This window comes from Lepus europaeus, chromosome X (assembly GCF_033115175.1).
Source record: "Lepus europaeus isolate LE1 chromosome X, mLepTim1.pri, whole genome shotgun sequence".
Classification (NCBI taxonomy): domain Eukaryota; kingdom Metazoa; phylum Chordata; class Mammalia; order Lagomorpha; family Leporidae; genus Lepus; species Lepus europaeus.
Genome location: NC_084850.1, coordinates 45,003,503 through 45,017,740, shown reverse-complemented (window position 1 = coordinate 45,017,740; position 14,238 = coordinate 45,003,503). Strand labels below are relative to the sequence as shown.

At 46.7% G+C, this 14,238-nt stretch overlaps 1 protein-coding gene across 1 annotated transcript; it reads left to right on the top strand.

Annotated features, from left to right (window-relative positions):
* Positions 1-8,178: 8,178 nt before the first annotated feature.
* On the top strand, positions 8,179-11,299 carry LOC133752944 (thymosin beta-15A). Its single transcript, XM_062183251.1, has 3 exons — positions 8,179-8,272; positions 9,862-9,974; positions 10,851-11,299. Exons 2-3 carry the CDS (start codon positions 9,875-9,877, stop codon positions 10,886-10,888), a joined length of 138 nt encoding a protein of 45 aa, XP_062039235.1. The 5' UTR covers positions 8,179-8,272; positions 9,862-9,874; the 3' UTR covers positions 10,889-11,299.
* The last annotated feature ends 2,939 nt before the right edge of the window (positions 11,300-14,238 follow it).

Here is a 14,238-nt window from a genome sequence, read left to right as displayed (position 1 = left end):
TTGTTAGTAGTGTACATAAACACAGGAGTCTCCAGGGAATTTACTTGGAATGTAATTACTCCTGTATGGCGTATGGACACCTTTCACTTCACTAGATGATGCCTAACTTTTTCTTATGGCTAACTTCCTTATGACAGGTACTATTTACATGCTTACTAACATGTTTAACAGTTCTCATTGCACCACCTGCTGGCCAACAGTTATTATTAGACTTCCTAATTTTTGCCAATCTAATGGGTGTACAATGGCATCTCAAAATTTTATTTTCTTGATTACTGATAATGTCAAGTATCTTTTCATGTAGCTATTGGACATTATTTCCTCTTTTGTGAAGCATTCCTTCATGTTATTTTCCAATACTTCCTTTCGGGTTTTGTGAAATTTTCAAGTTAATTTGGAGGAATTATTCTAACTTTACTCCTTTGTCCTTTATTTGAGGGGGCTTCAAGAAGTTCATAGGAAATGGAATTAAGACAAGTTTATTTTGGTGCAAAATATTTTGAAATCCCTGCATTTTTTTCATTCTATGCATTTTCTTTTTTAAAAAGATTTATTTTATTTATTTGAAAGACAGAATCACAGAGAGAGGTGTTCCACCCGCCAGTTCACTCTCCAGATGGCCACAATGGCTGGTGCTGTGCCAACCCGAAGCTAGAAGCCAGGAGCCTCTTCCGGGTCTCCCACGTGGGTGCAGGGGCCCAAGGACCTGGGCCATCCTCCACTGCTATCCCAGGCCATAGCAGAGAGCCGGACTGGAAGTGGAGAAGTCAGGTCTTGAACTGGCGCCCATATGAGATGCCGGCACTGCAGGTGGCAGCTTAGCCCACTGTGCAACAGCGCTGGCCCCGCTACAAGTCTTTTTAGTGTATCTCCTTGTTACCTTCCAGTGTGAGTAGGTTACAGGATAAAATCCAAACCACACAGAATGACATTCAAAATGTTCCATACTCTGACATTAGCCTACTTTTTCCATCACATTTCCCCTAATCAAAAATCATGAATCCTGATGTTCCAACCACAAGAAACTAGCAGGTGTTTCCTGATCGTGCCCCATACCACCCATTGCTCTTTCAGCCCTCACTTACTGGAATCCTACTACTCTTATTTCTCCCTCATCAAAGCGATCATATTTTATGAACCAATTCAACTATGATTTCCCCTACGCAGGCTTCTATTATACTCCTGGGTACAATTACATTTCCCTCTCTTCCACTTTCCCCCAGTACTCATTGATTATGATGTAGCAACTTACAATCAGAGAAATCATGAAATTATCATGTTAGAATTGGAAATGATCTTTTGGTTATATGGCCCAACTTCCTCATGCTATGGAGGGCCAGTGCAAGAACCCGGTTTCTTTAATCTGCTGTGTCTCATGATTATTGTGTACATATCTTTTTGTTCTCTACTGTCATTGAGGTAGAGATGGGGTCTTATTCATCGGTTTGTTCTTCATGATATCTAATAAAAACAAGTGATGAGGTGTGGAAAGATGCAACACATTTGCCAGTGTTGGATATAAGCAACACATATGATAGTGGATACAAAGTGTTGCAGTTTGAACAGGATTTGACTCCCCAAACAGATGTTTAAAATCCCAAATCATGGGGCTGGCGCTGTGGTGCGGTGGGTAAGTCACCTTCTGCAGCGCTGGTATCCCACATGGGCATCGGTTCCTGTCCCCACTGCTCCACTTTTCATCCAGCTCCCTGCTAATGCGCCTAGGAAGACAGCAGAAGATGGTCCAAGTGCTTGGGCCCCTGCACCCACGTAGGAGACCTGGAAGAAGCTCCTGACTCCTGGCTTTGGCCTGGCCCAGCCCCATCTGTTGTGGCCATTGTCACCATTTGGGGAGTGAACCAGTGGATGGAAGATCTCTCTCTCTCTCTCTCTCTTTCTCTCTCTCTCCTGTAATTCTGATTTTAAATAAATAATTAGATCTTTTAAAAAAAACTTATGCTAATGATGAACAGAACAGCATTTCTGGTTGATGGATTAAGGGTAGAGACTTGATCTAATTATGGTGTCTGGGAGGCTGCCTGGTGGAAGGTCTTTAAGTCATTGGGGAAGTGCTCTTGCACAGTAGCGCTCATGAAAGAGTTGATTACATAAGAAGAGTGCACTTCCCATCTGGCTCACCATGGCTGTCCTCTGGCCTCACTAGATCTCTGAACCAATGAGTCTGTCTGACCTTGGACTCTTAACCTCCAAAAATGTAAGCCAAAATAAGCATTATTCCTTCCTAAGTAGCTCCTACCATGTATTTTAAAGTGTCTAAAACCTAACAAAAACATACAATACATGTGTCATAATTGACTTGAGAATCAGAAGGATGGATAAAGTAGACGTATCGTTCATAATAGTTTATTGAGTGCGTATTCTGTCCTATTTACTATACCCAAACTACAAGAATTATCTAATGGGCCACAAAATCCCATGAGATAAGCACTGTTTCTAGTTTTCATTTGCTCAAGACTTCATAGCCAGTAGTTTTCAGAGTCTGGAATAGAATCAAAATTTGTCTGGCTCCAGATTCCTTGTGAATTCTGCAAATTCATTGTGAATACTGCAAAGCTACAAGGTGGAAACTCAAATTCTATGGCTTTGAAATATAGTTGATGGGGGCTGGCACTGTGGCGTAGTGGGTAAAGCTGGAGCCTGCAGTGCCAACATCCCATATGGGCGCTGGTTCAAGACCCGGTCGCTCCATTTCTGATCCATCTCTCTGCTATGGTCTGGGATAGCAGTAGAAGATGGCCCAAGTCCTTGGGCCCCTGCACCTGATTGGGAGAGCGGGAAGAAGCTCCTGGCTCCTGGCTTCGGATCAGCACAGCACCGGCCATTGAGGCCATTGGGGAATGAACCAGCGGATGGAACACCTCTCTCTCTCTCTTTCTCTCTCTCTCTCTCCCCTCTCTTGTAAATCTGACTTTCAAATAAAATAAATAAATCTTTAAAAAATAAAAAAGAAATATAGTTGATGGATTAATTTGGCATGAAAGCCTAACTTTCATAGTCTTGAAGACACAGCAGCTGAGTTTGGGGAGGTGGTTTAGGAATAAATGGTGGAAGGCCTTCTATGTCAGGTATAGTACGAGAAGTTACCTCCCTTTCCCAAATCTGCATCTGCACCAGGCTAAATAACCTTCTGAGACCCAACTCAAACACCACTTACTGTATGCAAACTTACAGAATCCTCCAAGTGGCAATTAATTGTCTGTACTCCCATAGTACTTTGTGCAAATCTCTGTTATAATGCATATTATTTTCTTTTTAAAGATTTATTTACTTGAAAGGTAGAGTTTCAGACAGAGAGAGTTAGAGATAGAGAGAGAGAGGTCTTCCATCCACTGGCTCACTTCCCAGATGGCCGCAATGGATGGAGCTGGGCCAATCCGAAGCCAGGAGCCAGGAGTTTTTTCCAGGTCTCCCACGCAGGTGCAGGGGCCCAAGCACTTGGGCCATCTTCTACTGCTTTCCCAGGCCATAGCAGAGAGCTGGATCAGAACAGCAGCAGCTGGGACACAAGAGGCACCTATATGGGATACTGGCACCACGAGAGGAGGCTTAGCCTACTGTACCACAGCACTGGCCCCAGAAACAAATCTTTTTACGTGCCTTATACACAATAAAGTCTAGATGTATAAAAGACCCATTCACCCAACCAAAATTTTAAAACCAATAAAAAATTAGTTCTAATCCATCTTTCTGCTAAGGCATCCTCTGGGAGGCAGCAGGTGATGGCTTAAGTAGTTGAATCCCTGTCAGCCATGCTGGTCTGGCTTTTTCTGGCTCCTGACTTTTTCTGATCAGTCATGGCTGTTGTGGGAATTTGAGGAGTGAACCAGCAGATGGAAAATCTGTCTCTCTGTCTCTCTCACTTTCAAATAAATAAAAATAAATAAACTTTAAAAAAAAAACATGCCTAACAGGATACTTTCATATAAGATTATATGGCTTGGGGGCTGGCACTGTGGCACAGTGGATAAAGCTGCCGCCTGCAGTGCTGGCATCCCATAAAGACACAGGTTTGAGTCCCAGCTGCTCCACTTCTGATCCAGCTCTCTGCTATGGCGTAGGAAAGCAGTGAAGATGTCCCAAGTCTTTGGGCCCCTGCATGCAAGTGGGAGACCCCAAAGAAGGTCCTGGGTCTTGGCTTTGGATTGGCCCAGCTCCAGCCATTGCGGCCATTTGGGGAGTGAACCAGTGGATAGAAGACCTCTCTCTCTCTCCCTCTGCCTCTGCCTCTCTGTAACTCTGCCTTTGAAAGAAATAAATCTTTTAAAAAAAGATTATATGGCTCTCACCAGTCAAGTTGCATGCATACCAAAAGTCATTTTTCTCCTCAGACAGGTTTGTTCTAGATGCACTTGCTGTAAACCAATAAAAATATAAATATAAAAAAAGCCAGCAACAGATTTAGATAATTTTTTTTAAAATGCGTTACTGATCAATAATTGGAATACAGACTATGTAAAGAACTCATAAGAAGCAGTACTTCTTTTAGTTGCCAAACAACTAAACCAAAATGGGTAAAAGATATGAAAAAGTACTTCACAGAAGAGGAAATATCTATGACCAGGGAACTTATAAAAAGATGCTGACCTGCATTAAATAATATAGGAAATGCAGATTTAAACACGAGGGATATACTCATTTCACCCATTAGATTGGCAAAAGAAGCTTGAAAATACTAAATATTGGCAAGAATGTGGGGAAAATGGAACTTTTACACAATTCTCATATGAGTGTATGTTGGTGCAATTACTGTGTAAATTTATTTGGCAATGTATAGCTATGTTGAATATGTACATACTGCATCATCCAGTAATTTTAATTATAGGAGACATTGCTTCTCGGCCTTTTGGATAAGATCAAGTGTTATTATAGGAAACATGTCTGTAGACTAATAGGACAGATTGCAGTTAAGATGGTTCAGGAAGGCCTTATTGATAAGGTGAGGTTTGAGTCTTGAAGGAGGTGAGAGTTTAAACAATTGGACATCTTGGAAAAGACCATTCCTTCCAGAGGAAAGCTATTATAAATGTACTATGGCAAGGGTAAGCCTGGGTTGTCTGGGGAACAGCAAGAAGGGCACAGCTGGGGTAGAAAGAGGAGAGGAGATAGGAAGTCAGAGATAAAGGGGAGAATCCAAAAATGTCAGGCTTTTGGGAGGACTTTGGCTGTGACTGAATGGAATAGGATGTCTTGTCAGGCTTTTGAGAAGTGCCATGTTTGATTTATATATTTAAATAATCACTTTAACTTTTGTGTTGTGAATGAACCAGAGGGGAGCAAGAGTGGAAGCAGAGAGACACGTTAAAGTGTTGTTGAGGTTATGCAGCTGAAGATGATGGTGGGTTAGACCCTATGTGTACCGATGGAGTTGGTGAGAAGTGGTTGGATTTTGGATGTATTTTGAGGTAGAGTCAAAATGATTTCCTAATGGATTACATGTGCAACGAGAGGGAAAAGGGGGAACTGAAGTTGATGTCAATTGGGTCTGAGCATATGGACTAATGGAATTGCTATAGAAGTAGATTTTGGAGAAAAGATTACAGTTCAGGCTTGATGTTTTGACTTCGAGATGCCTATTAAATATCTGAGTGGAGTTGCTGAGGAGGCAGTTGTATATGTCAGATTGAAGTTTAGGATGCAGATCTGACCTGCAGACATGCATTTGGAAGTTGCCAACGTAGGAATATTTTTATAGCCATTGTATTGGAAGGTAATCAAGGAAGTATAGATAGAAGTGACTAGAAGAATAGGGACTGAGTTTGGGGAACTCCCTTTTAAATGATCTGCAAGAAGAGGAGGAGTTAGTATAGGAAGCAAGAAGGAGTAGCTGGTAAGGTTGGAGGAAACAAGGAAATGAAATGTTCTAGGAGCCAAGTGAAGAAAGTGAAATAATTAGAATGCAACATCTGTGCCCAGTGCTGCTGATAGTTAAAATAAAATGAGGGACTAAGAATTGCATTAATCATTGGACTGAATAATCTGAAAGTCATTCATGACCTTGCTGAAAGTAATTTCAGTGGAGTAGAGAAGGTAGATCCATGATTAGAGTATGTTTGAGAGAGAATTGGAAGAGAAAAATCAGAAACAATGAATAGAGGCAACATTTTTTGAGAGACAGAGGTCTTCCATCTGCCGGTTTACTCCCCAAATGGCTGCAATGGCTAGAGCTTGCCTAATCCGAAGCTAGGAGCCAGGAGCTTCTTCCAACTCTCCCACATGGGTGCAGGGGCCCAAGTACTTGGGCTATCTTTCCACTGCTTTCCCAGGCCATTAGCAGAGAGCTGGATCAGAAGTGTAGCAGCTGGGGCTCGAACTGGAGCCCATATGGGATGGAGCTCATGTGGGATGCTGATGCCACAGGTGGAGGCTTAGCCTATTTCATCACAGTGCTGGCTCCTAGAAGCAACTTACAAGGAGGGGGGAGAGAGTAGTCAATCTGGGTATCAGGGGAAGAGTTTTCCTGAAAGATGGAACAGACATCGCAAAGGTCCAAAGACAATAGCGACAGTTCATTGCTTGAGGAACAGCAGGGAGACCTCAGCTAGGGTAGAGTGAATGAGGAATAGGACAGGCAGAGAGAGAGAGAGAGAGAGAGAGAGAGTAGGGGTGGGGAGAAGGATGGCCATCCCTCTTGACACCAGACTGATGTAGGTAGAGGGCCTGAGGAGTGCAGTCTCAGGCCAGGAACACTGTTTCAAATGATGCCTTATGTTGTGCATGGAAATGTACATCTATGCCGCCACATGTCAGCTAACAGGAGACCATGGGGTGCAAGCTAAAGACACAGTACTACCTGCATTTTACCATAATGGCTCTAAGATTCCGGGAAAATCTCCAGAAAATGACCTTGAACATTTAGTAACTGCTGGATCCTCACTTCTCTCCTAACAGACACTGGGTGGTGCTGCTGTCCAAACATTGTGCTCAGTCGTATATTTATTATTTCAACCTACAGACATGTATCTATCCAGAGTCTTCAGTCAGGTAAGCAAAGTACTTGGGACTGGAAATATGTTCAGGGCCCAAGAAAGTAAAAAATGTGACTTTTACTAGGAGAGCACCACTGTCACAGGAATGCCTAGCTGTGGGAGTGGGTGACTCTCCCGTCTTCTCCATGAGCACCGTTACTCCATGACCTGTCAAGCACAGACAACACTGACTGTGGCTTCCAAACCCCCATTCAGTCATCACGGCTTACCTGTGCTCCACAGCCTAGAAAAAGTCCAGAGTCTGAGCACAGTTCAATCAGCTTGTATCTCCGAGTTCCAGACGTTCGATGATAACTGAGCACCATGTGTTCTACTTATTGCAGGGGCCCCTGTTACCCCCCGGCAGTCAGAAAGGACAGGGTCCAGCTGTGTGACCACCAAGTCCCTGTTGCAATGGGTGAGAGAGTGGACTCAGGCCCCACAAGACTTTTCTTTTCTTTTTAAATATTTTTATTTATTTGAGAGATAGAGTTATAGACAGAGTGAGGGAGAGAGAGAGAGAGATCTTCTATCCACTGGTTCACTCCCCAAATGGCCACAATGGCCAGAGCTTGGCCAGGCTGAAGACAGGAGCCAGGAGCTTCTTCCAGGTCTCCCACGTGGGTGCAGGGGCCCAAGGACTTGGGCCACCCTCTGCTGCTTTCCCAGGGCATCAGCAGGGAGCTGGATTGGAAGTGGAGCAGTCAGAACTAGAACCGGAACCACAGGCAGGGGCTTAACACACTAGCCACAACACTGGCATCACCTCACAAAACTAAAGCAGAGGATGGGGAGCCTGGGCTGCCATAGAGGGGGTTAAGCTGCAACACCAGCATTCCAAATGGGTGCCAGTTGGAGTTCAAGGTGCTCCACTTCCGATCCAGCTCCCTGGTAACGCACCTGGGAAAGCAGCAGAAGGCCCTTGCCACCCACGGCCACGGTGGAGACACCGTTGGAGTTCCTGGTTCCTGGCTTCAGCCTGGCCCAGCCCCGCCCCGGCAGTTGGGGCCATTTGCGGAGTGAACCAGCCCAGGAAAGATCGCTCTCTCCCTCTTCTGTAACTCTGCCTTTCAAATAACTAAATAAATAAATAAATAAATCTTTAAAAAATACAGCGGAGGGTGAGGCAAGGAAGAGAGTCTGGGAGCCCTTGGCCAATCAGAGAAGGCTGGGGCGGGGCCAGCCGCGGGCTTTATAAGTAGAGGGTTGCAGGCGGGAACCGCAGCCAGGTCCTGAGAGCCGCGGTACACGCCCGGAGGGCCGCTTTTGTCCCATCTCGCGTGCAGGTGAGGCCGGGCGGCCCCGCCGGAGCCAGATGGGAAAGGGCTCGGGAGGGCGCCGCCCGGAGTGCGGAGCGCGAGAGGGGTCGCAGCGTGCGGGCCCGGCGGGGCCGAGGTTGGGGGTGGCGTTTGGCGGGCGGCCTGCGCCTTTGTCTTCCTGTGGCGCCGCCTTGGGCGGTGCCGCGCCCTCGGCGGGGAGCCCCGAAGCGGGCGGCGGGGGCCGTGCGGACGGCGAGGCGCGGGGGGCCTCCCGGCCGTGCCGGGCTGGGCCCGGGCCCCGGCTTCCCCGCGCGGCGGACGGGCTGGGGGCGCGCGGCGGACGGGCTGGGGGCGCGCGGCGGAGGTCGCGGTTGCTGGGAGCCGGAGCCCGGCCGCCGCCCACAGCCCGGCCTATTGTTCCGCTGGTTCCGGCTTCCTCTGCTGGAGACTGGGCTCTGGCGCGGCCCCCGGGCTCGGGGGGGCACCTCGACCGCAGGGGAGCGCTTGCGGCTCTCCGGCTGCCTGGGGGCGTCCGCCTGCGGCCCTGGGCCCCCGGCGGGACGGCTGCGCCCCGGCCGGGGTGGGGCCGGGCACGCGCGCGACAGCGCTGCCTGCCGCCGCCTGGCGCCTCCCATTGTCTGCGCCCGGCCGAAGGGACGCCCTCCGGTACCCGGCGCTCCCCTGGTCCCTGGCCTCGCGGGGACGGCGCTTCCCTGGTTCCCGGCCGCGCGGGGACGGCGCTCCCCTGGTTCCCGGCCGAGGGGACGGCGCTCCCCTGGTTCCCGGCCGAGGGGACGGGGCTCCCCTGGTTCCCGGCCGCGCGGGGACGGCGCTCCCCTGCTTCCCCTGGTTCCCGGCCGCGCTTCTCCGAGCCGCCTCATCGCCCTGCCTCGCCCGTCCCAGAGAAAAGCTGCCGAGCTGGGACTCGGCTCTGCTCGCTGACTGCGTGCTGTGGGGCCCTGGGGCTGAGCCTAACAGCTGGCCCTTCCTGCGGCGTTTACCAACAAACGTGTGCCGCAAGCGGCTAGTGGCAGACGTGCCATCGCTTAGGGTCGGGGTAAATACTCTCCCTCTCTCACTGCAGCCCCTTAGGCTGCTGTCTTTGGGCATTTAGCGTGGCAAGAAATGAGTGCAGCTATGCCAGCTTCTTTGTGTGTGCTGCCTGCCTCCATGCCAGCGCCACCTCCACCCAAATCCCCAAGCAGAGTGATTGAATGGGAAGTGAAAATGCTCAAATAGCGCGTCTCCTGCTAGCAAACTCACTGCCCGGTTAAACCCACTCTTCCTTTTTCCGGCTATGGCTGCCTGCCCCTGCGCTCCTATCACCTCCATTTTATCTTTGCAGACTCTGATTTTAAGAGTCAGACATATTGGCTCTGGGTTTCCGGTGTCTTGGTTCCTAGTGCCTCGTTATGCAATGGCATTGGCTGCCTTTGAGAAATGGCCTACTGATGTACAATTGAAACTATTCTCATAAAAAATAAGACTTTTTAAACATATCTTGCTGTTTTCCTATTGATACCAGAAGGTAAAATATACATTAAGTGTGAGAATTATTGGCTTAACTTTTTAATCTGATAATATTTCTACCAACTAAGGTTTAAATTTTTTTTCAGTCTTTTAGCCAAGATGAGTGACAAGCCAGACTTATCAGAAGTGGAGAAGTTTGACAAGTCAAAACTGAAGAAAACCAATACTGAAGAGAAAAATACTCTTCCCTCGAAGGAAAGTAAGTCATGGGGTTTTCTAGTGGAGACAAACAATAGTGTGAGTTAATAGGTTCAGTAAATGAAACTGTCTTCTAGTAAATGTTCCCACAAAGTCAGCAATAGTTAGAGAATTATTATCTTTAATGGAACAGTTAAGACTATCAAATCATTGCCTTATTTGGGTTAAATAAAAGGTTCTCACATGGCAGGCACTAGCAGTAATGGGGGAATAAAAAACTAGTTTCTTGTAAAAAAAAAACATTAAAACCAATCTTGAAATATTAGACTTAGTACTAGAAAAACCATAGCTTTGTCTGCTTTTGGTTATTTGGAATTTTTCTCCTTCTAAATATTGGAGTCCATGATCTCGTCCCTGAAGAGCCTTCTCTGCCTGATAAGGCTGGAAAATTAGTTAAGATCATGAGTGTATTCGAGGCTCCCAGACTCAAGGGATCAATTTTGCCCTTCAGAGCTGAAAGTCTGCTAGAGAAACTGCAAGCATATTCAGAAGAGGTGAGGGACACTTTTTGTCACATCAGCTTTATTTGATAGTTTCAGAGTTAGCCAAAATTATCTAAAAGTGAATAATTTACTAATCATATGAATATGGTGATAGATAAATCTGAAGAAAAATGTCCCACTTTTCAGTCTCAAATCTATAGAAAAAAAGGCAACAACATAGATCTACCTCTCAAATGGAAAAGTAATACAAAGTTGACGTAAATTCTCATGATTGTTCCAGTAATCGGCATATATATACATGTACACACACACTGACTATGAGGATTTGTGGTTAATGCCTTGGCATTAACAGGTATGCCGAGCAATTTTAGAAGAAAGTGGTTTAATCTTAAGAAAATACTCTAAATAATTTTTGGTTTGTTTTTCCTCTTCAGCTATCCAGCAGGAGAAAGAAAGTGTTCAAACATCGTAAAATGGAAATCTCCTTTCAAGAGCAAATTTCGACATTGCTGAAGAGTCTTGGTTTTAGGCCTGTTTTTTGTTAACCTATGTGTTGGTAGAGATTTTAAGCACCTGATGATGATTTCTCACATACACTTCCTGCCTAAGAAGTCAGAGGTGGTCATTGTCCTCTGAAGTTTGTTTTACACTTCCTGTTGATACTTAAATTCCAGATGGCACATGCTGTTAAAAATATCACCACTGATTACCTCTGTGTGCGTAGCCCTTGTACTCTTTGCAAGATAAGCCAGTTTAACCTGCCACAATGTATGCCTCCATTGCTTCTTAATCTTCAGGAAGTTGCATGCTTTTGCAGCTTCTCACAGCTTATTTTCATTTCTAATGTAGCAATAAAATAGTAAATAGCATCATTATCTTGAGACTCCTGTGGTTTGTTCTTGGTGGTCCTATTTTTACCATTTCAGCTAAACAAATTAGTTGAAGGGAAACCTCTAGTATATTATTTGCATGGGGAATGCTCTTCTTTGTCTAAGTCCAGTGGGTCCTAACTTGGGGCTGCTAGGTGCTTTCCTCCTGGAGAGTGGGAGTCATAATTAGAAAACCTTGGGAAAAGAAGTCATGTGGACTTACACCTTTATCTCAGAAGATTGAAAGTGATCTGCTCAAGGTGAATAAGGGTTGGAATTCAAGCTGGATTATTTTGCCTTCTGGAAAATATTTTTCACTGTAATGAGATGTAACATTTCAGGCTGGGGTTAGATGGGGAAGGGAGTGGGAAGTACTAACATGCACCTTGCTAAGCACATCAGGATCTCCTATTGAGTATAAACTCAGATACCTGATACCTGCTAATGACCTATAGCATTGAACCTGTGTTCTGGTTCTTGCACTAAATAGAATTTACTGTCTTACGAAAAAAGAATTTTTTTTTCATGTTGAGTATGTGTGCTATGAACTGAATTGTGGCCCCCTGCTCCCAATTCATATGTTGAAACACATATTAGTCTATTTTCTCTTGCTATAACAAAAAACCTGAGTAATTTTTAAAATTAAAAAAACCGGGTAACTTTTAAATAAGAGGTTTATTTAGCTCACAGTTATGGAGGTCCCAAGAGCACGGTGCTATTATCTGCTGTGCTTTGACGAGATCCCCATTGGCTGTGTGATAACATGGCAGATGGCATCTTAGAGCATGTGTAAGAGGGAGAGATCAGGAGCCAGCATCCCATATTAGAGATTCTCAGCTTCTGATCCATTTCCCTGCTAATATACATGGGAAGGCAACAGATAATGGCCCAAGCACTTGAGTACCTGTCATCCATGTGGGAGACCTGGGTGGAGTTCCAGGCTCCTGGCTTTGGCCTGGACCAGCCCTGTCTCTTGTGGCTATTTGGGCAGTGAACCAGCAGATAGAAGAGTTCTCTGTCTCTACCTCCCTCTGTCAATCTGCCTTTGAAGGACTAAGGAACTAGGCTTGCTCTTATAACAATTCACTCATGAGAACTAATTCAATCCAAGCATTAATCCTTTCTGAGAGCCAATGCCCCCCATGACCTACCCACCTTTAACTAGGCTCCACATCTTAACGGTTCTCTCACCTGCTAATAGTAGCACATTGGGGACTATGCCAATTAGATGAACCCTTTGGGAACAAACCATATCCAAACTACAACAAAACCCTAACCCCAAATGTGAGTGTACCTGGACATAGGGTCTTTAAGAAGTAATTAAAGTTAAATCAGGGCCGGCGCCGCGGCTCAATAGGCTAATCCACCTTGCGGGCCGGCACACCAGGTTCTAGTCCCGGCCGGGGCGCCGGATTCTGTCCCTGTTGCCCCTCTTCCAGGCCAGTTCTCTGCTATGGCCTGGGAGTGCAGTGGAGGATGGCCCAAGTGCTTGGGCCCTGCACCCCATGGGAGACCAGGAGAAGCACCTGGCTCCTGCCTTCGGATCAGTGCGGTGCGCTGGTCGCAGCGCAGCGGCCGCGCCGGCCATTGGAGGGTGAACCAACGGCAAAGGAAGACCTTTCTCTCTGTCTCTCTCTCTCTCACTGTCCACTCTGCCTGTCAAAAAAAATTAATTAATTAATTAAAAAAAAGTTAAATCGGAGGCCGGCACCGCGGCTCAATAGGCTAATCCTCTGCCTGCGGCTCCAGCACACGGGGTTCTAGTCCCGGTCGGGGCGCCGGATTCTGTCCTGGCCAGGGAGTGCAGTGGAGGATGGCCCAAGTGCTTGGGCCCTGCACCCGCATGGGAGACCAGGAAGAAGCACCTGGCTCCTGGCTTTGGATCAGCGCAGTGCGTCAGCTGCAGCGGCCATTGGCGGGGGGGGGGGGGGGGCAGCCTTTCTGTCTCTCTCTCACTGTCCACTCTGCCTGTCAAAAAAAAAAGGTTAAATGAGAGCTTGGGGCTAGCACTGTGATGCAGCCCCAGCCTGCAGTGCCAGCATCCCATATGGGCTCTGGTTTGTGTCCTGGATGCTCCACTTCCGATCTAGCTTTCTGCTATGCCCTGGGAAAGCAGTAGAAGGAGGCCCAAGCTCTTGGGCCCCTGCACCCATGTGAGAGACCAGGAAGAAGTTTCTAGCTCCTGGCTTTGGATCAGCTCAGCTCTGGCCATTGCAGTCATCTGAGGAGTGAACCAGAGGATGGAAGACCTTTCTCTATCTCTGGCTCTACCTCTCTCTGTAACTCTGTCTTTCAAATAAATAAAATTAAAAGAAGTTTTAAGGTTAAATGAGGCCATAAGGGTTGGACCTTAACCTGATAGGACTGTGACCTTATAAGATGAGGGAGCAGACCTTGACCTAGAACTTCTAGCATCCAGGACTATGAGAAAATAATTTATTTTTAATTAATTTATTTGAAAGGCAGAGTTACAGAGAGGAGAGACACAGAAATCTTCCATTTGCTGGTTCACTCCCCAGGTAGCTGCAATGATCAGGGCTAGGCCAGGCTGAAGTCAGTAGCTAGGATCTTCCTCTGGGTCTCCCATGTGGGTGTGGGGGTCCAGGGATTTAGGTCATCTCCTACTGCTTTCCCAGGTGCATTATCATGGAGCAGGATTGGAAATGGAGCAGCTGGGACTCAAACCAGTGCCTATATGGGATGCCAGCACTGCAGGCTTTACCTGCTGTGCCACAGCGCTAATCTTGAGCAAATAATTTTCTACTGGTTAAGCCATTCAGTCTATGGTATTTTGCTATGGGAGCCTGAGCTGATTAATACAACTTTTAAAAGTCAATTACCTGGGGCCAGCACAGTGGCGTAGTAGGTTAAGCCTCTGCTTGAAGTGCTGGCATCCCATATGGTCACCGGTTCGAGTCCCAGCTGTTCCACTTCTGATCCAGCTCTCTGCCAA

Coding starts and splice junctions, on each gene's coding strand:
- LOC133752944 (XM_062183251.1), top strand. CDS start 9,875: ATGAGTGACAAGCCAGACTTATCAGAAGTGGAGAAGTTTGACAAGTCA. Junction 9,975..10,850: donor TACTCTTCCCTCGAAGGAAA/GTAAGTCATGGG, acceptor TTTCCTCTTCAG/CTATCCAGCAGGAGAAAGAA.